The 25,788-nt window shown below is 38.2% G+C and overlaps 1 protein-coding gene across 4 annotated transcripts in view; it reads right to left on the minus strand.

The window, feature by feature from the left end:
* Positions 1–25,519, minus strand: part of grik2 (glutamate receptor, ionotropic, kainate 2) — a 150,292-nt gene extending 124,773 nt beyond the window's left edge. For 2 of the 4 annotated variants that reach the window (XM_034305793.2, XM_053232042.1), the window contains exons 1-2: positions 25,350–25,519; positions 22,449–22,836 (exon numbers count right to left, since the gene is read on the minus strand). In XM_034305793.2, the coding sequence (XP_034161684.1) occupies positions 22,449–22,566 (118 nt within the window). In that variant the 5' untranslated portion in view covers positions 22,567–22,836; positions 25,350–25,519. Of the gene's footprint in view, positions 1–22,448; positions 22,975–25,349 lie in introns of those variants that run through there. The other 2 variants (XM_034305786.2, XM_034305791.2) reach the window with 2 other exon arrangements.
* Between the last annotated feature and the right edge of the window lie 269 nt (positions 25,520–25,788).

Genomic DNA, 25,788 nt, shown 5'->3' on the forward strand with positions numbered 1-25,788 from the left:
ACTCTCTTCGGGGAACGTGTCAAAAAATTATGAACTGTTAATTGGGTCAATAAATTTGAAACTAGTGTTCTTTGTGTGAAGTGTGAATCTTTTTTTTTAAGAAAAATGTGTTCACAGTTTTTTACAAATGCTAACAAGCATATTTTTTTGGGACTGCATTCACTTTTCACACACCTCTCTGTAGAAAAACACCATTTGACACAACAGTTAATTTTGTGCCTAAAATGCTCTGCAGTGATCAAAACACTACAAACACATCTTAAAATAAACTCATTCCCACAAAGCTTGAACATTAGTGTTCTTGTAACAAGAATACGTTCACAACACACTCACCTAAACAGTAACAACTGTTGGAATTAATGAAAATCCACTATTTTACATAAACTGTGAAGAAGTAAATAATTACCTGCTCTGTAGTTTGTTTAGTATTATAATAACTTTATTATACTTTGGTTGGTATATACCAGTAGTTCTCAACCTTTTTTTTCAGTGGGCCGCACTATGTCCAAGTTCAAGTCTCACGGGCCGCATATCATTTACATATGACGTCACCAATGCAAACTAACCAGATATTAAGGTATCTAAATGCTTACAATTAGATTTATTATTATTATTATTAGAGAGTATAATTCTACTTACCATTAATGGGACACCTGATGTTTGCATGTGTTCTTTCATTAGTATTTTCCTCACATCTTTTTTCTCCTCTAATAACAAATTTGTCCATTTTGATCATTAATTGATGACTGTTTTAAATCTGCCAGAGCATGCACTTGTAATTGTGTGCGTTAACTGTGTAATTGCGTCAGTTCATAGTTGTCAGTACTGCACATGTCTGAAAACAATACATGATCACCAAAATTATTTTATGACATAAAAATTATTGTTCAAACTTTTATTTGTTTAATAAATTTTTTAAAAAATGAATTCTAAAACTATAAGTTATTAATTAATTAATTATTATTATTATTTTTTTTATTTTTTTTTTTTTACGTGGTCAGCATCGTGGGCCGCATTTGCATTTGTGACCGCGGGTTGAGAACCACTGGTACATACAGTGTAAACAATGCATAGATAAAACATTACAACAGAAAAATTTCAAAAAATTATAAAACTGTAAAAAAAAAAAAAAGTACATCTTTAATGTATAGGAAGAAATTAACAAAATAACTCCAGAAGTGACCTCTTTTTACTATATTATGTATTATTATACTGCACATGGGTAAGCTGCCAGTCAGAATGAGCTGTGATTATCCTATACATACATTCAACATTCAAAGCAGTTTGTCTCTATAACTATTTTTCAGCTTTGGTTGTTGTCCTATATAGTATTCATGACTCAGCAAACTGATATCCAGTTTATTTTCAATTTAGCTATGGAAATACACAGTTTTGCTATAGACTGATTGAGAAGTGAATGAAACAATTTTGGAAACTGTGTTGATGCCTACTGTGAACGCCTATAGTATTCAAGCAAGGATAAACTTGTTCATGATTTAGTTCAAATGTTGTGTTATGCTATTAGTGTTTAGTATTTAGTGTTGTGCTAACCATGTGAAGCATTCTGAAAAAGACAGCTAGTACTGAAAATGCTTCTTTGCAGTTGAATAAACGATAAATAAAACTATACAGTGAGCGTAACTAGAGTCAAACACATGGACTGTGAACTGACTTGCCCTGTTACATTTGTTTGACACTGTGTCCATTTATGTCCATAAAGATACAGTGAAATCCCACACTTCTACTCTTTATATACTGCGAACTTTAAAATCTTAATATATATTGATGTCATGATTGCTCAGCCTGTAGATGCATTGTGTTATGGGTATTCAGAATAAACACTACTATGCGGTTTATTCACTGTCTTATGTTGCATATTTAAGTGAAATACGCTCTAAGTACAGCTACCCTAACATCAATGGTCCCCATTGTTCATGTTTCACATGCTATACATTTGATTGTTAGTTTTCTTTATAATACTGAAGTGCACTGTCATGCTAGTGGCGCAGATGGAATGTGTGCTATGTGTATTGGGTGTCAACTCTAGTAATACTGCTGCAGTAAGAAAATGGTGGGTAGTCATGTACTACTGGCCATGTTGTTTGTTTGTTCGTTGTTTTCTTTTTTCTAGGAACATTACATTGCTGAAATGAATCTGTTCTGCACATGCTGTTCTGCACATTATGGCTATGTAGTGTTGCACCACAAAGAAAACAATATGTTTTCACCATGTTTAATGGAGCCACTGTGTGACATTCTTCATATTGTGTTCTGAGGCATAGATGAGAGACACCCCATAGAACCTTGCTGATAGACTGCACATATTAAAAAACAAACCTGAAGATCTTCAATCAATACCACAGACAGTTTCCATATTCACTTCTACAGCACCAAGCAACCAAAGTGTTTTGGAGTCCTCTGTGTGTCCCTTTTTTGTTTGTTTATTTCCTTGCTTGCTTGCTTTTTCCATGCCATGGTCATTTTTAAAATTTCACAGATTGTTTGTGACAGAGTTACATATTTCTTTGCCCTTAGTGGACCATTTTTACTGCTGGTTCATCTTACAGAAAAAAGACCACTGGGGTTTGGAAAAAAAAAAACCTTAATGGTTAATGGCAACCATGTCATTGCAATAAGCATAGTTAGGTTTTTAAATGCATTTATTAGCAGGACCAATAGAATGCTACACAGACAGTCTCTCACTCACATACGACCTTATTTCATTGCAGCTACTGTAATAGCCACAAGCCCACATGAAAAATTTTCTCTTTCGTATGCAATATTAAAACACAAAGCATTGAAAAATATGACAGGCCCGTCTTCACCCTGCAACTATAACCAGAAAGGAAAATCAATCACATTCTTTTGTATTTTGCCTTGGGAGCTCTGCTTATCTCTCTGCATGTGATTGAGTATGTGCATGTGTTTATATACAGTAGTGAAAAAAATATTGAAGAATTATGGAAAGTGAGAGAAAGAGGGAGAAAAGTTACTTCTTAGGTGTTAATGCAAGTGGAGTGGAGTGGGCAGGTGACAGATGGTGACCTCATCATAATGCTTTCTCTAAACTGATTTTTTATTAGGCTTAAACAAGTGCAAGCACTGCTAATTTGCTACAGCAGACAGAATGCAAATGAGGCAATGGACAAGCTTGCAGCGATGTTGCCCAGGCCATATGGAGCACACACTCTACTTCCAAAACAGGCACTCAGCTTCAACACAAGAGCCAAGAGTCCCACGGTTCTACACGAGCTAGCACCATTTACCCCCTATTAAATGCAACCAACCAAAAACACTCATGTCTGCATTTCTGCTCATCCAGTGAACGTTACAATTATGATTATGTTACAATTCTGTAATCAATGGACAATAAACAAAATGATTTAATTTAGGTTTTAGACAACTATCAATAATATCAACCTGAAGCTTAGTTAAAATTTCAATAAAAATTTTTTGAACAGATTTTTACATAGCACCTTCTACATAAACTCCTTGTGGGTAAATTACTTTTAATCCTTGTACTCTTTGTTTTTTTTTTTAAACTTTCTCTCCATATTTCAGGTAATGTCCTTCCCTGCTTTAGCCTCCCTCTGTATTTTTCTTCATTTGTGTATCTTTATTTATTCAGCAAATGAAACAGCTATTCCCTGTACTCTGCATAAAAGCATCACAGTAAAGAACCTTATATGGTTGTTCGATTGTAGAAGGAGTATAAAAGTACAGAAGCATTGAAAGAAGCAATGCTAACACAAAGGCCATGTGGGCCGATAAAAGCCACCTGTTTTCTCTGCTCTCATCCCCTCCCCTCACTCTGAATTCATTTACTCTTCTTTTATCCTTCAATGCAGCTCTTCTTCCACAGCGTATTTCCCCACTCTTGCACTATTTGAGTTTATGTTCCCACACTTTTACGGCATGTCAGAAGCTGGTATTTCTGAGGGACTGTTTCTAGGCTATCTCGTTGATTTATATCTTATAATATTATCAGAGATATTGTGAGAGTGTCTGATGAACTATTGAAACCATTGGTCCCAAGAATAAGGCCCCTGTGAGAGATATCATTCAGACAAAGAAAGGTTAGTGTTTTATAATAAGAAGTAGATACAAGACTATTCCACCTCCTTTCTTCCTCCCACTCTCCCTCTGCTGTAACGACTTTAATATCTATCCTTTCAGCAGCATCTTCTCTCCTCGGTCACTACTCAGACATTATCTTCTTCCGAACATAAAAGGTCAAATGCTAATTCCTGTGCTAAAGCATTTAATGTTTGCTGGCATCCATTATTTAGGGGCTCCAACAGAGAGACAGTGCTTTGGTTATAATTGCACTGAATGGTAATAATATTAAAATGAAGCAAGTAATGAGATAGAAAGTTGCTGTCTGTCACACAGACATAATCTCTCTCTCTCTCTCTCCCTCTCTCTCTCTCTCTACACACACACACACACACACACACACACACAGACACACAGTCAGGTCCATAAGTATTTGGACAGTGACATAATTTTTGTAATTTTGCCTCTATACACCACCACAATGGATTTGAAATGAAGCAATCAAGATGTCTTTGAAGTGTTGACTTTCAGCTTTAATTCAAGGGTTTAACAAAATATTGCAAAATAGAGTCCCTCCATTTATATATATATTATTTTTAATACTTGGATGCAAATCCTCTGCAGTCAATGACGGCCTGAAGTCTGGACCCCATGGACATCACCAAATGCTGAGTTTTCTCCCTTGAGATGCTTTGCCAGGCCTTTACTGCAGCCATACTAAGTTGCTGCTTTTTTATGGGTCTTTCTGTCTTCAGGTTTGTCTTCAATAAGTAAACAGCAGGCTCAGTTGGGTTGAGGTCATTGGACATTTAAGAACATTTAATTTCTTTGCCCTTATTTCTTTAGTGCCCCCTAATTTCTAAGAAGCCCTTGGGTTGCTTTTGTGGTATGCTTTGGAATCACTGTCCTATCAGTTTTGCAGCATTTGACTGGATCTGAGCAGAAAGTATAGCTCTAAATGCTTCAGAATTCATCCTGCTACTTTTATCAGCAGTCACATCATCAATAAACACCAGTGACCGAGTTCTATTGGCAGCAATACATTCCCGTGAAATAAGACTGCCTCCACCATGTTTGACAGATGATGTGGTATGCTTTGGATCATGAGGCCTTCCTTTCCTTCTCCATACTCTTCTCTTCCTATCATTCTGGTACAAGGACTGGACTGGTCAGGCTTTTTTTTTTTAGCAAGGTTTTTAGCAAGTCTAATCTGGACTTTCTGTTCTTGAGTGTTACCGGTGATTTGAGATAAACCACCTGTATTTACATTCATGAAGGCATCTCTTGATTGTAGACTTTGACAATGATACACCTACCTCCTCCACAGTGTACTTGACTTGGCCAGATGTTGTGAAGGGGTTCTTTTTCATCAAGGAAAGAATTCTGCATTCATCCACTTTAGTTGTCTTCTGTGGTCTCCCAGGCTTTTTGGCATTGCTGAGCTCGCCATTTTAAAAGATTCTGCTATCTCTCTGATAGGTCTGTTTTGTTTTTTTCAGCCTAACGATGTCCTCCGTCACTTGCATCGACACCTCTTTGGACTGCATATTGAGAGTTCCCATGAACAGCTACCAAATGCAAATTCAACGTTTGGAATCAACTCCAGACCTTTAACTCATGAAATAAGGAGGAAACAGACCACACCTGGCCATGAAACTGCTTATCAGTCAATTGTCCAATTACTTTTGAGCCTGTGAAAATAGAGGGACTCCAAATGGCTGTAATACCTAAACGGTTAAATCCATTATGGTGGTGTATAGAGGCGAAAATTCCGAAAATTGTGTCACTGCCCAAATACTTATGGACCTGACTATATATATATATATATATATATATATATATATATATATATATATATATATATATATATATGGGGTTTTTTTTTTACTTTTTTGATGTTTTTGTTAGCTCTTGAGCAGTTTCACACATTGTTCCTCAGTGACCTTTTTCTTCAATAACTCTCAGGTTTAAGCTCTACCACAACATTTTTAATCAGTTAAGATCTAAACCTTGTAAGTCCAAAATGCGAAATTTCTTCTGCTTGAACGTAATGTGTGTTTAGAGGCAGATTGCTTCAAGAACCACTTTCTGTTGAAAAGGAGTTCATGGATGGATACCCAGAATTCATAGTTCCATCAATGATGACAAGTTGTCTAGTACTCTGACAGCAAAATCATAATAATTCTTATGTTGGAATGCAGTATTATGTCTTAGTCAAACATAACATTTATCATACAAGCCAAAAAATCTTTAGATGTGGTCTCTCAGAATATTATATGTGTTGGAGTTTCTTTCTTTCTTTCTTTCTTTCTTGTTTTATTTCTTGCTTTCACTGAATGACCTCTTCTTGGAGTGACAATGGTGTTGAATTTTCTCCATTTGTAAACTATCTGCCTGACAGTGAATTTTGAAGCCCAAAATTTGTTTGTAACCTTTTCCTCCCTGATGAAATCTCCCATTTCTACCATCCTCAAAAGTCTCTGAATTTGATTCAGACATGGCACGTGTTCCCAAACCTGTGGGGTGAAGACCAGACTTTGCTAGGATTTAAATTTATATTCAGATTTAAATAGGACAAGACCACTCACACTTCACTGCCATTCTATTGATTGAAAATCCTGACTCTAATTATCTGCTTAATTGAACTGATAATCCCAGAGGTACACATACTTTTTTTTCCAGATGAAGACATTTAATCATTAATTCTTTCATTCATCATTCAGGGTCAAGGTGGCTCCAGAGCCTGTTCTGTGAATGCTGGGCATGAGGCCGAACTACAGCCCTGGTGGGACTCCAATCCATCACAGGGCACCGTGCATACACACACATTTACACACATATTCACATTAGATTATTTTAAAATTAGAGCTAATCCACCTACTGGCATGTTTTTGGGAGATGGGAGGAAACCAGCGAACCTGAGGAAACCCATATGGACACGGGGAGAACATGTGAAACTCTACACAGACAGTAACTGAGCTGAAGCAGTAACACTACCTGTTGTGCCATCATGCGACCCAAAACTTTTAATGTTCGATAATTGTTTGAAATAAAAAATCAAAATGGAACTGTGTAATTTTGTGGTGCTTGCCATATTGAGTTTTCTTTATCTACTTTATGACTTGGAAAGTACTGATCACATGTTGGATCAGATTCCTTGCAATATTTACAGAATTTCAAAGGAATTTCAAATTATCTAGCACCACCGCAACATCATCAAATCCCTCCTTCCAAAATTCAACAGGCCTAACATTTAGATGTGACTAAACAGATAAAACTGATTCAACTATAAGTTGAATTTCTTCAGTGGAATAGATTACTGAAAATGTACATTTACATTAAAATTACAATTATTCAGTCTCTGTGATGAGAGTGAAATTCTGTTGTATAATTTGCATATATACGTCTGTACAAGGAGGCGTGGTGGCTTAGTGGTTAGCAATGGTGCCTCGCACTTCCAGGGTTGGGGGCTCGAATCCCACCTCCACCCTGTGTGTGCAGTGTTTGCATGTTCTCCTCGTGCTTTGGGGGTTTCCTCCGGGTACTCAGTTTTCCTCCACCAGTCCAAAAACATGTGTTGTAGGATGATTGGCATTTCCAAATTGTCCGTAGTGAGTATGTGTGCAATTGTGCCCTGGGATGGGTTGGCACCCCGTCCAGGGTGACCCCCGCCTTGTGCCCCGAGCTCCATGTTATAGGTTCCCTGTGACCCTGTGTTGGATAAATGGTATGGACGATGGATAGATGTTTGTAAAACAGTTTTTTTGTAGGATAAAGTATAATATTGCTTATCAGATTTTCTGTAGGTCATTATGTTTCAAGAGCCACATGCTATTCTCTGGAAGTCATGATCACAGTTCAGACTGATTTTACAAAAATGTAAAATAAAGGTCATATAAATCCAAACATTTGACTATATTTATAAAGACTATATTAAGTCTAAATTTAACAAACTAAGATGGCAGCATCTGATAGGCTCATACCAGAGCAACACCAAATAACATGCTACTACTATGCTGAGAATAGTCCATTGGCAAAAAATATTAGCTCAGTGGTGGTACTACAGTGGTCCTTTTCTACTAATAGACAAGGTAGAGGTGGGCTGTGTGTACTGTAGGCATACAATCTCCTCTTGGTTCATCAAAATATTAATAATGGTAAAACTCATGCATGTGTAATATCCTCATTAGAGTCCTCTTACTCATAATAAGGCCATGGGATTCAATGGCAATGTGTCTCAATATGTCTCCATATGGCATCTTAACACCAAAGTATGCTTTAATTAAAGAACATGTATATCCATAGCAGACACTTGATCTACACCTGCTTAAACTGGTTTTGTGGCCTCTCCAGAGCTCCAAACAATTCAAGTAGCTAGATATGTTACAACATAGTGGTATTTTAACTGAAACAAATCATGTAGATAAAAATGGACCTACTCTCTGTCTTTTGGCTTTTCTGATGAATTGAAGATGTTGCTTTAGCACACTCTGTGCAAATATGTCCCATTTAAACTAAACAACTAATGTCACGTCTTTTCTCATCCCTGTGTCTTAAACCACAGGGATGATCAATGAGAGGTGATTTGTCTTTGTAAAGTCAGATTCAGACATCAATTACTGTGTGTCAGTGTCATACAGTTATTAGAATTCATATTAAGCCTCAGTAAATAAAATTCCTGTTTCTGGGTCATTTGAATTTTTGTGCCTTTTGCAAAAAAAAAACAAAAAAAAAACCCTATATTAAAAAATATTAAAAGAGAGATAAGCACCTCACTAACCTGTTTTTTGACAGTCAACAGTCAACTAGACCCCTGTTAAAATTCAAAGAATGCAAAAGATGATTTGATGAAGTGATACCTGAATCTTGACACATTATGAAACATCTAAAAGATGATTTTGCACAAGCACTCAAGAGCTACTGTAGATAAAATGTGAAAAGAAAAGAAAGGAAAAGAGTTCAGTGATGAGAAGAGGAAGATAGGTCACTGAATAAACAGCAAGAGAGGAAAAGTACAAGCAATTTAGACAAATAGAGAGTTTGCTTGCTTTCACCCTCCACATAGCCAACATACTCAGAGAACTTTGACTTTTTAAAATAATGTGAACACACTGATAAAAAGATTTCGAAAATACTCATAAAAGGTTTTACTGACCCTAAAGATCATGTTAAGTTTTATCCTCAGTCCCTGATAGAAATGAAGTCAAACTCATTTGATTCGCTGGTGCTTTGACGTACTTCTATCGATCTCTTCTTCTAGTGAATCTGACAGGTCAACTGTGTGGAGCAAGAGGAAGTCTTGGTGGATTTTTGCAATATATAGAGAGGAAAAGAACTAGATTTAACCGCTGCTGACCAGCTTTCATTGTCAAAAATAATGTCATGACTAAAGGGCACTTCATGTAAAACATAAAATGAACAAACATTCTCTATCTTGATTAGTTCTTCCAGAATGGCCAGACAAGCCTTTTACAACAACACACTACATTTTTTTATTTGATGAGCAAGAAAGATTTAAACATGCCTCCTTGTCCAACTATTAAACATATCTTTGTGATATGTTGTGATGTACTGTGTGGTATACTGTGTGATATGAATATAGCAGCGCATGCTCTCATATCAAATCAGGGTGAACTCAAGAACACTCTATTCCAGGGGGAAAAGGGTTTCTTTATACTATTAACTTTAAGAAACCTGGCTCACAAAGTTATAGTACATTACTTTGAGTGGTATCATAACATATATTCAAGTCGATGGACAAAGTATAGACAATACTGTGCCTTTTGTAGTGATGCAACCTGGAATTGAAATAGACTTATTTAGAATTTTTTTTTTAAACCATTTTTACTATTTACCATTACGCTATTTGACATTTGAAGATGAAAATATTTTTACAGCTTTAAGTCTTCTGTGATATTTCTCTATCAGCTTTGCATATCTAGAGGCTCATATTTTTGCCCATTTCTCTCTGAAAAATCACACTGTTAAATTTAACGGGATCTGTTGATGAACAGCAACTTTAAGGAATTGCTACAGATTCTCAACCAGATTGTAGTCTGAGCTTTGACAGGGCCATTGTAACACATTCAAATTCTTGGTTTTGAGCCACTCCAGTGTAGCTTTGGCAGTGTGCATAGGGTTGTAGTCCTGCTGGAAGGTGAATTTGAGGCCCAGTCTCAAGTTTCTTGCAGACTGGAACAGATTTTCTTCTTGGATTGCCCTATATTTATCTCTATCCACTTTGCCCTGAAGGCTTACCAGTTTCTCAGGCCCTGCTGATGAAAAGCATGCCCACAATGTGATGCTACCACCACCATGCTTCACTGTGGGTATGGTGCTCTCAGGGTGATGAGCAGTGTTGGGTTTCTGTCAAACGTAGCATTTTGTGCCAAAGCAAAAATGTCTAATTTTGGTCTCCCCAGGCCAGAGAACCTATTCCCACAGGTTTGCTGCAGTTTGGCAAACTCCAAATGGGATTTAATAAGCCTCACCACTCTTCCATAATCCGCAGCTTTGTGGAGGGTCCTCGAGTCATGGTTGTGCCATATTCTTTCTATTTATTAATAATGGATTTAATGGTGTTTCACAGGATGTTCAAAGCTTGGGATATTTTTATAACCGAACCCTAATTGATACTTTTCCAGAACTTGGAATTGTTTTGGTAGCTCCAAAATGTGAAAAATGCAAATGCAATACTTATACACCAATACTTATGCAAGGCACTGTACATTACACAGACTATACAATAATCTCTCTTTATCTCTGGCTTCCCATCCAGGGTCTCTACCTTGTGCCCAGTGTCCCAGGATAGGTTCTGGATCCCTGACCAGGAAAAAACACTTACTCAGGATTTATGAATGATATAAACGGCTCATCCCCTAACCTTAACCATTGAATCTTTTCATATGAATTGGTCATATAAATATTTACAAATTTGCGAGTGTGAAACCATGTTGCGACAATAACAATTATGTCTGCTAGTAAGGAACAAAGGCTAATTAATGTCTACAATAAACATAGGCCTTACACTAATTTTAAACAAATACCAATCAAGTCATCAAATGGAAATTTTGCTGTGCTGCACCACAGAGCATTTTCAGCTTATTTTACAATTGAGTCCTCATTAAATATGAGTATTATCAGGAGTGATACCCAGAAAAAGATACTCGTTTATTGAAATTTCTCCCAGTTCCTGTGCTAGTGTAGATTAGTTGAATTCATCAGACACAGCAGGGCTTTCTATCCACGAAGCACATGTGTTTCTCAAATCATCAAGGGGCCTTCTCGTGCTTCTGTGATCTAATCTTTCACATTTTCTCTAGCATATTCCCTACAGAACACACCACTTATTTACATCCCACAAACATTCTTCATTTCCATTACACACACTCCAACCACACACCACACATCAGTTCATCTTCCTCAATAATCCAAAGCACTTGAGACAGCAGCTTAGTGCCGGGATGCTCTCTAGCCAAAAAAGAACAGAGTCACTATCGTCTCTGAGAGCATTTTAACATCATGTTTAATTCAAGGGAAACATGCTTTATTTATTTCTCTTTTTATCTCTATCGTTTCTACTCTGTTTCACTCTCTGTCTTTTTCTCTCTATCCTAGTCATCTTCTCAGAAGAACTGATGAGGTCCGACTGTGACATAGAAGAAAATCAAAGCTCTACCCCTCCCTTATGGTAAAGGCAGTGGCAAACACACAAACACACAAACACACAAACAGACACACACACACAAATCCCTCGAATCCTCCCAGTCCTGGCCCTAACACCAGAGGAGTCATATTGAGTTCTGCCTCTTGGCGTCTGATAGCATTCTCCACGGGCTACCATGGAAATCAGATAGGACCCTGGGAGTTAAAAAAGGCATGACAAGCGTCTAGTGCAGAGGCAGACACAGTCGGCTGTACACTCTCAACCACCCACCACCCATCAGCGCTAATACACAATCACACACATGCACACAATCACACGTATAGAGAGACACCAGTTCAGGCCCCCATATTTTTGAAAACATCAGGGTTTTTTCCTTGCATTTTGGGCCTCCTGTCCACATGAAAATGCCATTTTGAGTCACTGAAAACAATTAAATTTTTAATCGTGTGAACATAAAAGACATATGTTTTTGAAAATGCTGACTTCACAGCATCGATCTGCCCATTGCAGTTCTCCATGTGTTGTGAATGTACTAGGACTCATGGCTGCCCACCAGGTTGTAGTTTATGGTCTATAATTTCTTATTTGGTAACTTCGCAATTTAAATTCACTTTCCTTTATTATTACAACCTTATACAGAAGCGTGTTGTTTTTTCCCCATTTCACCTTCTCTATTGCTCAGTTATTAGTCATTAATCATATCAGTTACTAATGTTATTCTTGAGGCATGGTGCACTCATGTGAGCTTTTTCAAAGGGTTTTTTTTTTACATTTTCATGTGGACAGAGATATTTTCAAAAATGCTGCTCACAGACATTTTTTTTTTTTTTTTTTTTTTTTATTATTATAAAAAAATACATTTAAAAAAAAAAAACATATACCTGTGGACAATGCCTCTGATTTTGGCAAATTCAAATCCATACCTTGTGAAATACACTGTATGTCCAAAAGTATGTGGACACCTGATCATCACACCTACATGTGGCTCTTCCCCAAACTGTTCCCACTAAGCACACAATTGTCTAGAATGTCTTTGTATGCTGTAGCATTAAGATTTCCCTTCACTTGCACTAAGAGGCCCAAACCTGTTTCATCATGACAACACCCCTGTGCACAAGGTGAGGTCCATAAAAACATGGTTTCCCAAGGTTGATGTGGAAGAACTCAAGTGGCCTGCATAGAGCCCTGACCTCAACCCCACTGAACACCTCTGGGATAAATTGTATCAGCATCTGCACACCAGGCTTTCTCACTCGCCTTCTCACTTGACATCAGTGCCTCACTAATGCTCCTGTGGCTGAATGGGCAAATTCCAACAACCATGATCCAAAATCTATTGGAAAGCCTTCCCAGAAGAGTGGAGTTTATTATAACAGTGAAGCGGGGAATAACTCCATATTAATGCCCATGGTTTTGGAATTGTCAGTTCCCCATATACATTTGGTCAGATAGTGTATATCACTGTTGTAGTATGTATAATTCATGACATTACCAATTTCCAGATGGGGTAGTATAAGTGTTTATTGCATTTATTGCCAATTTATTGGTCAGTTGATGGAATCATGCAGTTTCTGTAATCAGGGTGTGAGGTGGTAACCTTCTAGAGGGACTTCCAGTCAAATGTAAAGAAAAGCAAACATGATGATGAATCTACCTTTTTGCTTGTGGCCATGGGAAGCTGTGTGAGACACATGGTCTGTGTTTGACTCACAATGTTGAAGGATCTGCACTCTAAATTGTAGCCGTTTGATCACTCAGAGTGAAAGAAGGGTCAAATGTCAGTCACAAAACAAAGCTCACGCACACTGGAGCCAGAATAGCTCACCCATGACTGATGAACGAGGAAAGGAAAATACACTTCACTTCCTTTCTTCCTTCTGAACTGCTATCCCTGTCCCAATGTTCAAGTGAAATTAGCCGAAATTTTCAGTGGATGAGTGTTGGCATTTAATAAGCACCCTGACCTCTCTTCCATCTGCTGGAGAGCACTATTAATGATTTTCCTTTGGAGAGAGGGAGCAGGACAAGCCCAACTTTGAGTTCTGCACAGTTATTGATTGGGCCATATTCACTGATAACTCCAGAGGAAGAAGAGAGTGCAAAAGAAAAATAGAGGATGAGGCAAATAAAGAAAGGATTAAATATTTTCCCAAGGGAATAAGCCATAAAGAGGAAGTCAGGTGTAGGAGAACACAAAGACAACCCCCCCCCACACACACACTATCTATCTGGCTGTCTATCTTTACTGTTTTTATTTAATACAGCAATACTTCACATGCTGTACTAAAAGAAAGCCCTGCAAGCTAGACTGAAATAGACATGCTGCATAATCTTTGCCCCCAAGAGAATAGCTGTCACTCTGAACACTCAAACCAACCTAAATGCTATACTATAGTTTTTAATGACTTTTCAAAATTGAATTTGAAGACCACTTCAGCAGAAATTTGCTCATTTGGTGGGTTGGACCAAATAATAGAGAAGAGGACTTCTGATATCTGTCCAATTTGGCATTGTATTCTACTTCGATTTTTTTCTCCTGAGTAGATTATTATTCAGATTTCTTTTGGGACCAGAGGCAGGATACGGTCCAGAATCTACCTTCCCCTGAGCCAGATCATTCTAATTCATAACCCTCCAAATGAGTTATTGACTCAGGGATGCCCCATGGCAGGGTGTGATGGGGGCTAAGACCTTGTCCTGCCTCCTCTCCTTCCTCTCTCATCTTCTCGTAAACTGAATAGAGATGATTGTGCTGGCTAGCCGAATCACAAGCAATGTCTGTCTGTCTCTCTCTCTCTCTCTCTCTCTCTCACACACACACACACACAGTTTACTCAGGCAAAAAGCATATAAAGTGTCTTAAGGTCTAACTCACTACAGTAAGACTTTATGTTTAATCTTTAAAGCATGGATACGGAAATGTGATATCTCTGAGGCTACTCTACTTAATATACATTTTATTGAATTGTTTTTTCAGTAGCTTTGTGATGTACACTATTCCAATCAAAATAAAACATACCTTTATAGGGTCATGTTTACAAGGAAACAATTCTATTCAATTCAATTTTATTTGTATAGCGCTTTTAAAAATGGACATTGTCAGAAAGCAGCTTTATAGAAATGTATAAATTCAGGATATAAATTTTAAATATATACTTTTAAAATTCATTTAAATAACAAACAATTCATTTAAATACCAGGAAAAAATTGTTGAGTTGAATAATACCAAAAAAACCTAATTCCTAATTAAAAAGAAAATACAAATTCCAACCTTATATAACAGCTTTTTTAAACCAATTTTGGTCATTTCCCAATTCCCGCCCACTCGCTATCTCTCCCAGTATCACACACCAGCTAGCACATGCTACCACGAACACATGTAAAGTCAGCTACCAGATCTTTTCGTACTGATGCTAATAAACCCATTTGGAGGAAAGTGCCCTCTGCCCTCTTCTGCATACAGGAGCTCACAGATGCCCATGATTGGCTACTGTCACCTGATTGACAGGAAAGAGAGAGATCTTTTCTGTTGCACCACTCAGGTGCCCGAAAATAACACAACAGGAAAAGCAACTACAACAAAGATATATAGTACTTATGTATCAGCAACTTTTGTCACCTACACTGCCTGTGCACTCGTTCTTAAAAAGCCACTGCGTCTCTAAATGTGAGTTTCAATCATTTCTGAATAGGCTCCACATTCAGTTTTTGCTGTTTGCAGGAAGAGAGTGGCATGTCCCCATGCTGTGATCCAGAACATCTCCCATGTTCTACTTGGGGTTGAAAGTCCCCAGTCAACCAGATCATGCATGATCATGTGCCAAAGCCTCTTCCACAATCAGGACTCAGTGCAGTGGCTTTACTCCAGCGTGTGTAACAATGCAAGTACATCATACCAGCCTGAAGCATGCCAGTGGTTCTCTCACACACTTCTCATGACAATCCAATTACTGTGTATTACACTAAAAAGCAGCTAACTATTACCATTTTCTTGCAGGATTAATCTTGATAACTTTCTGTAAAAGTATGCAATCTATTATCATCATACTATAGAAGCACAAAAATATGTTTTGTGTTAATTAGTATTTTATTAACTCTATAGATAGCAGTTTAATCCACTAAATCTTTATGCATATTATAGGACTAATTGATCTGATCTACTGTACTTTTACCCATCATCTTTGAAGTGTAAAATGTGTGGGTGGATACAAAGTGTGAACTCCTCTCACGCTTCCAGGTATGTTCAAATGCACTGCGTGGATTGTGTAAGCTGTAATATGTGAAACATTTTCAAGAAATAATTTAATGATCAGAGAATCTGTGCTCTCTAAAAGAATCCATTATAGGTGTTTTTACTACCATAATCATATCTCGTTGAAATTTAGGTTACTGCAGAGTCTGGGTTTATCTACAAAGATACACATCACAAAATATTTCCCGTGTGATTCCAGACTTTATTCTCATTATTAGGAATTAACCGATGTCATTTGGAAAGACTAATTACCGTTCCAAATAAAGCTATATACAGTATACAGTATATGAAATCTGCACAGCAATATCAACAGTGTTGAATTATTTTTACACTCTAAAAATAAATGTTCCAGAAAAGGTTCTTTAGAGGGATACAACAGAAGGTTCCCTAAGAAAAAAATCTTTCAGCCCATGATTCTGTAGCCATTGTTTTTGGCTTCAATAAGAGAAATAATCAGTTTCCAGTATAAACATCTTTCCACATTAATGGTAACATTTATATTGGGAATTTTTAGGTCTCTGTTGCACCAGCAAAAATGTGAAAGATGCATCGTTTAAAAGGTTCTTTAGGAAACTAAAAATGGTTCCACTATGGCATCACTTTACTAGCAAGAGTGTGCCATGTTCAATTAATCCATTTAGAAAAAGAGATATTTCTCAGTAGGCTGATTTGCTGCATTATTAGTATATGAAGCTTCTGTATGCCTGCATTAATTGGTGGTGTACCCTTCAATTTGGTGGGAGTGTTGAATATTATACTGTGGGAATATCATATAGTGAAGCCTATATCAATATCAATCACATTAGCTGCTGATTGAATTATAACATACCCAGTGGTCAATATATAAAGCTTGGTATAAAGCTTGCATTTGCATTTGATCAATGCAACAGCCTATGGAATTAAAACTGAGAAAGATAACAAAGTCGCAGTGATGATTTAATGCACAACCTAAAAAAGAAATGTCTTCTCTGTTTGCAGAGAAATTAAGAAAGAGAGAGAGACAGCATACAAGCGCTAAAGCTTAACAAATGCTGTAAAAGAAGCATGACCTTCTTAAAATCCCATGGGCCATTTCAAAATTCAATTAAGCCCAGTGACCATCTTTGCAAGGCTACAGCAGTGTGCTTTACTTCGACAGCCCATTGAAAACATATCGTCATTTACAAGCAAGCCCTTGGGGTGAAGGAAAGTGTAGTGACAAGGGTGTTATGTTAAGGCAGCCAAGAACAACTTGTCTTATTCACGAGCATAATGGCAGGGTCAAAGGAAGGCCAGGGACATTACATTCTGCAGTCATTCAGTATGAATTCCACATCCGACAGATCCGTGTCCATGATTGGCAGATTGGCACCCACAATTCTTTGCCCACTGAGCCACTGCTAATCCAGTAAGTGATAGACCTGAGTCCACAGAGCCACCACTGCTATGTGGGTAAAACAAATACAACCTCTAACTGTTACTAGTAGATATCTTCTAGCATAGAGGTATAGTCCCATTTCAAATGGGAGAGAGGTATTAGAGTAATCATTCAGAAAAGCACATTAAATTGCTTCACGCATCAAAGAATTAAGGTCATTGAAAAAGACACAATCCTTAATGCTGGATAGAGAAATCCATCATTATCAGAGCTCTCTCTCTCTCTCTCTTTCCCTTTATCACTCGCTCTGTTTCTTTGTGTGCAATTCTTTTAATTCACCAGTACTACTTACTGGTTTTGTTTTTTGTTCATGGAAATGGAAACATATTTTTCAAGGATAAAACTGACACCTGTCAGAGAGAATTTCATATTTCTCTAAACTAGCTTAAAGTGAAAATGACAACTTTAAGCAGCTTAGTGATGATTTAAAAGGCTATGTTGACTCGGAGTTATCCAGCTCCGGGCCAGGACAGGGTGTAATGCACACAAAAACCTTATATCCACAAAAAAGTCTATTTGAGAGAGCTGATCATTCACACTGGGAGCACTAAGGAAAAAGTCAATTAACTGAAAGATTTTTTTTTTTCCTTTGAGAAATTTTATAAGCACATAATCCAGAGAAAGTTGGCACATGGAAAGAGAAAACATAACTCTGGAAATTATGTAGTGCAATTAAGCAAGAAGGAACTGAAGAAGGAGAAGTGTTTTATGTGAAAATACTTCCATGAGACATAAAGATACTGAGGTCTGTCAAATGTCTAACTTCCTCCCCACTGGCAAAGCACAATAAATGTATTTAATTTAACCATGATTACTACTCAGGATAGGCGCACTTCTTTCCATGTGTATATTCAATTATCAGTTATTATGTTCCTGTACCATAAAAGTCATCATTTGAAACAACTGGATAATAAAATCACAATGTTTTGGTTTAAGAGAAAGTTTCCTTGGCTCAAAGGTACAGTATAAAGTACCATATAATCCTCTTACATAGGTAAATAACTAAAGATGACTGAACACACACACACACACACACACACACAGTGCTCACTGATGTAGAAGTAGAAGCAGGCCTATACTGAGAGAGGGAGTCACAAGGTCAGCGTCGTTCCAAATGAATGGTCAGCACCACAGAGGACAGATGAAATTCAATGACAGAAAAAAATGATATTCTGTCATCCATTGCCCAATGCCCCTGTTCCCTTTTGACCTGTCAAGCAACAGAAGTTTACCAAAAGAAATATTCTGTCCAATAAATACAGCTTTTAATTTAATAGAGCTTATTAGATTTGTTATATCTGAAGCATTTGTTATATAGGAAGCATAAAATAGTGGTTGCCTTTCTAATGAAATTCACTTTGCAGTGCTTTCACAGTCTTATCTAATGAGTACCTTCTTGCTAAAAAAAAAGAGAAAACATGATCTCAGCATCTCATCAATACTCTCTTAATATGATCGATCAGGGTAAACAGATTAACTGAGCTTGTGAAATACAGACATTCCTGCTTATCGTTCTGATTTTGTAACCAAGTCCATTGCTCAATGATCCGCTTATCCACACATTGTCTCTAAGTAGCTTTAGTTCTCTGTAAATCTTCTTATTTATACACCATGTTTGGGGCAGGGGTAGTGCACATTACTCTCTTGCTGTCAGGTTAAAGCCATGTAACCCCTTTTACTCTCTTTACTCTCTCAAAGACATACTTATCTTTATCAGCATTATATTTTATGATTTTGTCATGAAATGTGCACAGGGCTGAAGTTTGAAAAAATTCAGTTAAAAAGGGACAGGTCAGTGATTTGAAAAAAAAATGTTATTTTGGATAAAGTGAGATAGAAAATAGAAAGTGACTAATGCAGTGGGAATATAGTTTAAATAGTTCAAATGAAATGATATTACTAATATTATTTTAATTTAAAATTGTATCATTTTGTTATTACTAATATAATATTCATAAAATTCCCTCCTAAAATGTGTTTTTTTCTTGGTACATTCCTGAACATATATCGAATAAAGCATTGTTGTTCATTATGCCCATCAGTAATATGCTTTTCTAACAGGTATGTGGTCAAATACCACCAAGGAGAGGATATGTGATACCTAATACCATGAGATAATACTAGTAGCTCAGCTACTACTTTTAATGCAAAACTACCAATAAAATAGATACGTTATCATGTTATCAATTCAAAACAAACATATATTACTTACATACTGTACATATATCAAAATAAAATATTAGTATATGCCTACATTAAGAACTCTATTGGTAAAGAGATATACACAAAAAGTGGTCCTCCAGTAGAGTAATTGAGCACCAATGGCCTAAAATCTTTCAAATGGATCATTCCAGTGACCCTAACAAGTGGCATTTGCTGTCCACTCAACAACGTAAAACCCCCTCATTATCACCCTTAAGTTCAAAACAACCATGTTCTTCTCAGATTAAGAATTGATCTCAAATTATAGATTTGAGACAAAAAAAATGCATGTACGTGCATTGCTCAATAAATAGCTAGATTATTTACATTACTGCACATTATGATTCACTCAGATTTCTGTGTCTGATGGTGTGACAATGGTCAAAATCTCAAAGGAAGGAAGGAAGGAAGGAAGGAAGGAAGGAATTCATTTTCCCCTCTATGTAGGCTGTGTAAATTGAGAACCCTGGTGAGCTTCTGAGCCCCTGTACCTCACTGTAACAGCTCTAATCACAATAAGTAGCAAAGAGGGAAACTAAGATGCACCTCTAGGAAGTGCTTATAGTATGATGATAATGATATTATTATAAAATCTTTTAATAGACTCTCTTGTAGGATTGTTGATTTAAACTTGCAATGATAGGTAACAGTTTGTGTGTTGGGTTTTGAATGACTTAAGGATCTCAACACCAGCACTAGGGATCCACTTCTCTGCAAAGTCCTTTTCTGCTAATGAAAAAATAATTCATGAGTTGGATCAGGTTGGCTGAGAGGTACATTATGAGGCTGCATTGCAAATGCGGGTTATACCTCAAGATGCTCCGAGTTGAAATAAGGATTTGATTTGAACTGAGCTGAATTTACACTGATGTGTGAAAGAAGAGCTTGAATAGACCTAATGCATTACCCATTCAAAATGACACTCCAGTAGACATTAGCTAGGCCAGCTCACTTTTTAGAACTGTTAAAGGGTTCTTCCGCTGTCTCTCTGTGGAAACCCTTAAAGGTAAACCCACAACAGAGTGCTCCATGAAGATCCCTTTTTTTTTTGGAAGCTATGAATCCTTAACCCTTATGTTCTTTTCAGATCAAACTGACCTGTTTTAAATTTTTATTTAATGAGGAACCATACATTTTTTTTAAACATGAAGCATTATTTGCATGGCTCATTTTGGCTTCTTTCCTTTACCTTCTTTGCTACTGAACATGAAAATGCACAAACATGCTTCTGGCGCATCTGCTATAGGCTACACCCCACTCCACCTCTTTACATTTTTATTACGCAGGTTATGTTTGGGTCAATTTGACCCAAGAATAAAAGAAGCGTACAAGAAGTGGTGAAATATCAATTGACACCCAAAGCTCAATTGACACCAAAAATTTCACAAATGTGTGAATTAATTCTATGTTACATTACCTCCATGTCTTATTTACACTTGTGCCTGATTACACACACTTGCTGGTAGCGTCCCCAGACATGAGAAGGGCTTATGTGTGTATTTACCGTTCCCCAAAAACACAGATCTATTCAAGGTTGATGATTTCAAATATTATTTTCTGGCTCACCTGCTAAAAGTCAATATGACTCATGAACAGTACATCTATTGCTAAGTAGCAAATAAATACAAGAGTTAATTATAAAATGAACCTTTAAGGAACCCTTGAAGAAAGTATTTTTCTAAGATTGTAGCTAGCTTACTCACCCTCTGAGAAAGGTAAGAGAAATGAGACTGAGAGGCCGTGTCCAGTCCAGCGTCAGCCTGCTCTGGTTGTTGTGCCTCTTAAATTAGCAAAGCCCTAAAGCTGGTGCTATAGGCCGATCACTTTGACACGGAACATAATTAAAGCAAACCACAAGCTGTGCTGCAGAATTCCCCTGGGTGTGTTTGACAAAAAAAAAATGATTGCACTGACTGAGACCCAAGAATAGGAGAACTTCACACACAGACCTGGCCCTAAGAGCTACAGCAGCTCAGTTTACACTCCACGATCGTAAAATATTTCTTCTCAGAGTCCCAATCATTTAAGTGGGCTACATAATATTAGCTTCTATAACTGGAATATCATTAGAAGTCTATTTTTTAAGTCTAAGCTTATTTGTAATACAACTTCCTGTGTGTGAGAGCTAATGGTAACGCATGAGCAGGAACAAAGCATGCCTTGAAGGGGTTGCTAATAGCAACATGCAAGAGGAAAAGCTGCTGTAGAAAGAGACTGCACTTCAGATGTTCTGCTCAGAGCTTACTACTACACACACTACTCCAAGATCAGGTAACGCTATAACATTTGAGAACATACCACATAATGGTCAACTATAAAGAACCAGACTAAGTAGCCCACTGTCTTTTAAATGGTTGTCAGTAATGCTGTAAGGTATTGTAGTTCTACAATAATTCTATGAGAATTCTATAAGATTGGCCTTTTAAGAATTAGGATTATTGTGGAACTTCACTCAGAGGTATTAAACTTTATCAGTGCCATAACTACTAAGAGTGGAGAAGCACTATAGCTAATGATAATTTAATAAGTGAATAAACATTGTGTATGTGTGTGTGTGTGTGTGTGTGTGTGTGTGTGTGTGTGTGTGTCCAAACTAAGTACTGCCATTCACGTGAATACCTCCAAAGCACAATATGTGAAGTAGCTGAAGATGTACTGTGTAAAAAAACCCATCATAATAAATAAAATATTCCTAACAGATCAGAGGAATGTAAGTGTGGCATACAAACACAACCTGTTACAATAAGAGTATGTGAGTGGCACAGCAACACGTGAACTGGGAAGCAATGCAAACTATGGCGACCAAAACAAATCGCCGTGGTGGTGAGTATTTACTTAGAGAAGCATGCTCTTACCGAATCTTAAAACATGTGGCATCCCGCGAGAGTATCCCACACATAACACAAGCAGCAGCAGGATCTTGACGGATCGCCTGAACCTCGCATGAGTTATCAGCAGGGAGGTAATCTTCATGATGCCTGCAATGTACAGCGTTTAATTCCTTCGGATTGCAAAACTCCCCGCAAATCTGCTCTTTAGTCGTGTAGGAGGGGTGAAGGCCAGCACTCAGAGATCACGGCATGGTCACGGAGGAGTCGCGCGCTCGCGTCCCGCATCCGTTTGGAGAAAAGCGCCGCGTGTCCTTCCTTCTCACTGCACCAAGGAGCAGGCTTCCGACTCGGCGAGCGGCGGGCCATCCATGTCAGGCAGCACAAATCCGGGCGAAATCCATGCGCGAACAGCCTGCAACAGAGCAACGAGAAAGGAAATTGGAGCTCCAGAGCGAGCCGCGTAATTCAGCGCGGGATCGCAGGAGGTGAGAGCGTTGTGCTTGAGCTCCGCTCGCCTAATGCAGGCGCTGTGCTGCACTGCTGCGCACCTTCTGACGTCGAGCCCCGATCAGCCGCGGCGTGAGACACACACACAGCGGGACACATCGGGCATGCTGAACTGCCGCTGATCACCACACATCGATCCGCCTCCATAAATCAGCCCCAAACACGGCTCTTTTCTGCCGCGGCGCCTGCCTCCAAACCTCCTCGGTAAATCTCGCAAATTCTCTCATCACATGTGGCCCCTGAATCCAGCGTGTCCTAAAGCTATATATCGATCTGGGGATTTTAGACTATAGCCTAAGCCCGGTAAACGAATGCAGAAGAAAAGATCAAGGCTAAAAAATCAACAGTTTGTATCAGGGTTGGTGTATTTGTGATGCACGCTTGCTCTGGAGATCTTCAGCTAGAAGCGACACACAGCACGCGCCTTGTTCAGGAAATAAACACTCCAGTCTTTGTAATTAATAGGCTTCATTAATGATTAAGAAAAAAAAGAGCTTGGACTATAGTTAAGATATTTTCAGTAATAAATAACAGAAACAAATCAGCTTTTATTTATTTTAATCTAAAGGGGTTGCTTAGCAATTATTACCAAACATACTGCACTTTATATTGTCAGTCATACTTTTGGACTTTTATCTATTTTATCAGAGTCTCTCTCTCCCTCTCTCTCTCTCTCCCTCTCTCTCTCTCTCTCTCTCTCTGTGTGTGTGTGTGTGTGTGTGTGTGTGTTTTCCTTGACATTACCTGACCTGACAAGTTTACTGAGAGATGTCCTGAGTACCTTAATACAGTAAACTATGAGCTAGTATTACAGGCTTCCTAGCTTTGTGCCACATTCATCATTAGGATGTTTGAGGTTGAAATTTATTAAATGATGTAGTTAAAATATAATGTAAGATTATTAAATTGATCCAAAGATTTTAATGTCGCCTCCAGTAAACTTTTTCAAAGCCGAAGGCATTTCAGGACCATGGACAGCGATAGCGAGGCCTAAAGAAAGCCCAACGTGACTGTACTGGAGATCAGATTTACACAAACTCGTGTCTTTTTTAAAACCACTGCAAAAATAAAATGTAATCAGTACCGAGCTTATTCCTCAACCTAGTCCATGCATATTGCTTATTAACCCTGGCCTGTTTCTGCGCCTCAGGAACATGGATATGACTGAAATAGGATTTCTCAGCTGTCACTTCGGTGTCGATTGACATTTTCTGCATGCAGTGGATCCAGTGAATGGAAGCCTGACTGATTATTTGGATTAACATGAATTGTACATATGCACTGATATCAAAAGCCCATATTCCTGACCACTCTTGTAGGATATTTATCTGCTTTCTGCATATCAATTCTGCATTTCACACCGCCTGAGACCTTGCACCTAAATAGGTACCTAAATAAATTGTCTTAAATAGGCATCTGATACACATAATATTTGAAACTACACAGCTTAGTAGCTTGTTATTAGTCATTAGGGCATGCAGCATTTAAAAGCCGCCCTTTTACATTTTCTCTATCGTTTAAAATGTCCTAATGCGTAGGCTGTTTTTCTCTCACGTATTAAACTTTTCTGACTGCTCAAAAGTGGGCTCTTGAACGAAAAACATCCCAAGAGAGTGAAGATTTTCCTCCAAGTCGCCACAGCAATGCCTCATTCAGCTGTCTTCCTCCATACAGGCAGGGAGAGCAGAGACACAGCGCGCTCGTGCTGGAGCGCCCATAAATTAAACCCGGTTTTCGGGGGTTAGTACTGGCACACAACTCTTATCCTATAACAGCTTTCTGGCTTACATCAAGCCCCACCACCACTCCAATTAAAAGCACACGTTTTAGTGTAATTTCTGCCCAGCAGGCTTCGTGGTCAGGTATGGCTTTGACCTCATTGCCAGAAAAAAATGCCACATGCTTTTTATCAACTTTATCCGAATCGCCAGGTTAAATAAGCAGGAAATTCAAAGATCTGCCCACAGGTCTACTTTTATGATTATATATACAGATATATCTAAGCAGAGCCGCGTCGCGTGCGCTCACAGGCTGTAGGTTATGGTGGGTTTTTAATGATCACAGCACATTTTCTCAACGCAAATGATGTTTTTTTTTTTTTTTTTTGGAGTAGGGGGGGTGTATGACCAACGACCAACTCGGGGTCACGCAACACTGGTTATTAACTATCAACCATAACCGTCTGAGATGTTAAACACGTCATCACGAGGAGCAATTGTCCGATCTAGTTCAGAAGTTTAAATCTAATCCAACTGTGCGTCGTTTTTTTACGTGAGGTTTTAAACCGCAACATGAGTCACAAGTTACCGGCTGGCAAGGGCGTCATTCACATTTCTAATATGTCTTTTTTTTAAGAGTCTCACGATTAGCTCGTGCAGGTCTAGCTGAATCCATAACGCGGAAGGAGTGTGCACTTACCTGCTTTGGCAGAAGCAGCGCGAGCTGGAGAGCAGTCACAGAGCCGGAGGAAGTAGTTGAGCTGTGCGGTTGGAGCGGAGAGGAAAGCGCGCGCTCAGGCTGCTCTCTCCTCTCCGCGTGCGGCCCGTGGACAAGCCACGCCCCCTGTCGGCCAAAGCGCACGCTGCTTAAAGACACGCCGAGGCTATCTGGGGTGTGAGGCATCCTCCGGGTGTCTTACTATGAAAACAGGAAAATTAACACAGATGTTTGTTTTCTCTCTCTCTCTCTCTCTCTCTCTCTCTCTCTCTCTCTCTGTCTGTCTCTCTCTCTGTCTGTTCTTCTCTCTTTCTCTCTCTACACGTCATTTTAAGGAAATATTAAATTGGGATGCTAAACTTTGGGATTTTTTGGGGGAAACTTTGGGATACTATATCTACTATTAATGCAATAGTATGAT

The sequence above is a fragment of the Pangasianodon hypophthalmus genome, chromosome 1, assembly GCF_027358585.1.
Source record: "Pangasianodon hypophthalmus isolate fPanHyp1 chromosome 1, fPanHyp1.pri, whole genome shotgun sequence".
Classification (NCBI taxonomy): domain Eukaryota; kingdom Metazoa; phylum Chordata; class Actinopteri; order Siluriformes; family Pangasiidae; genus Pangasianodon; species Pangasianodon hypophthalmus.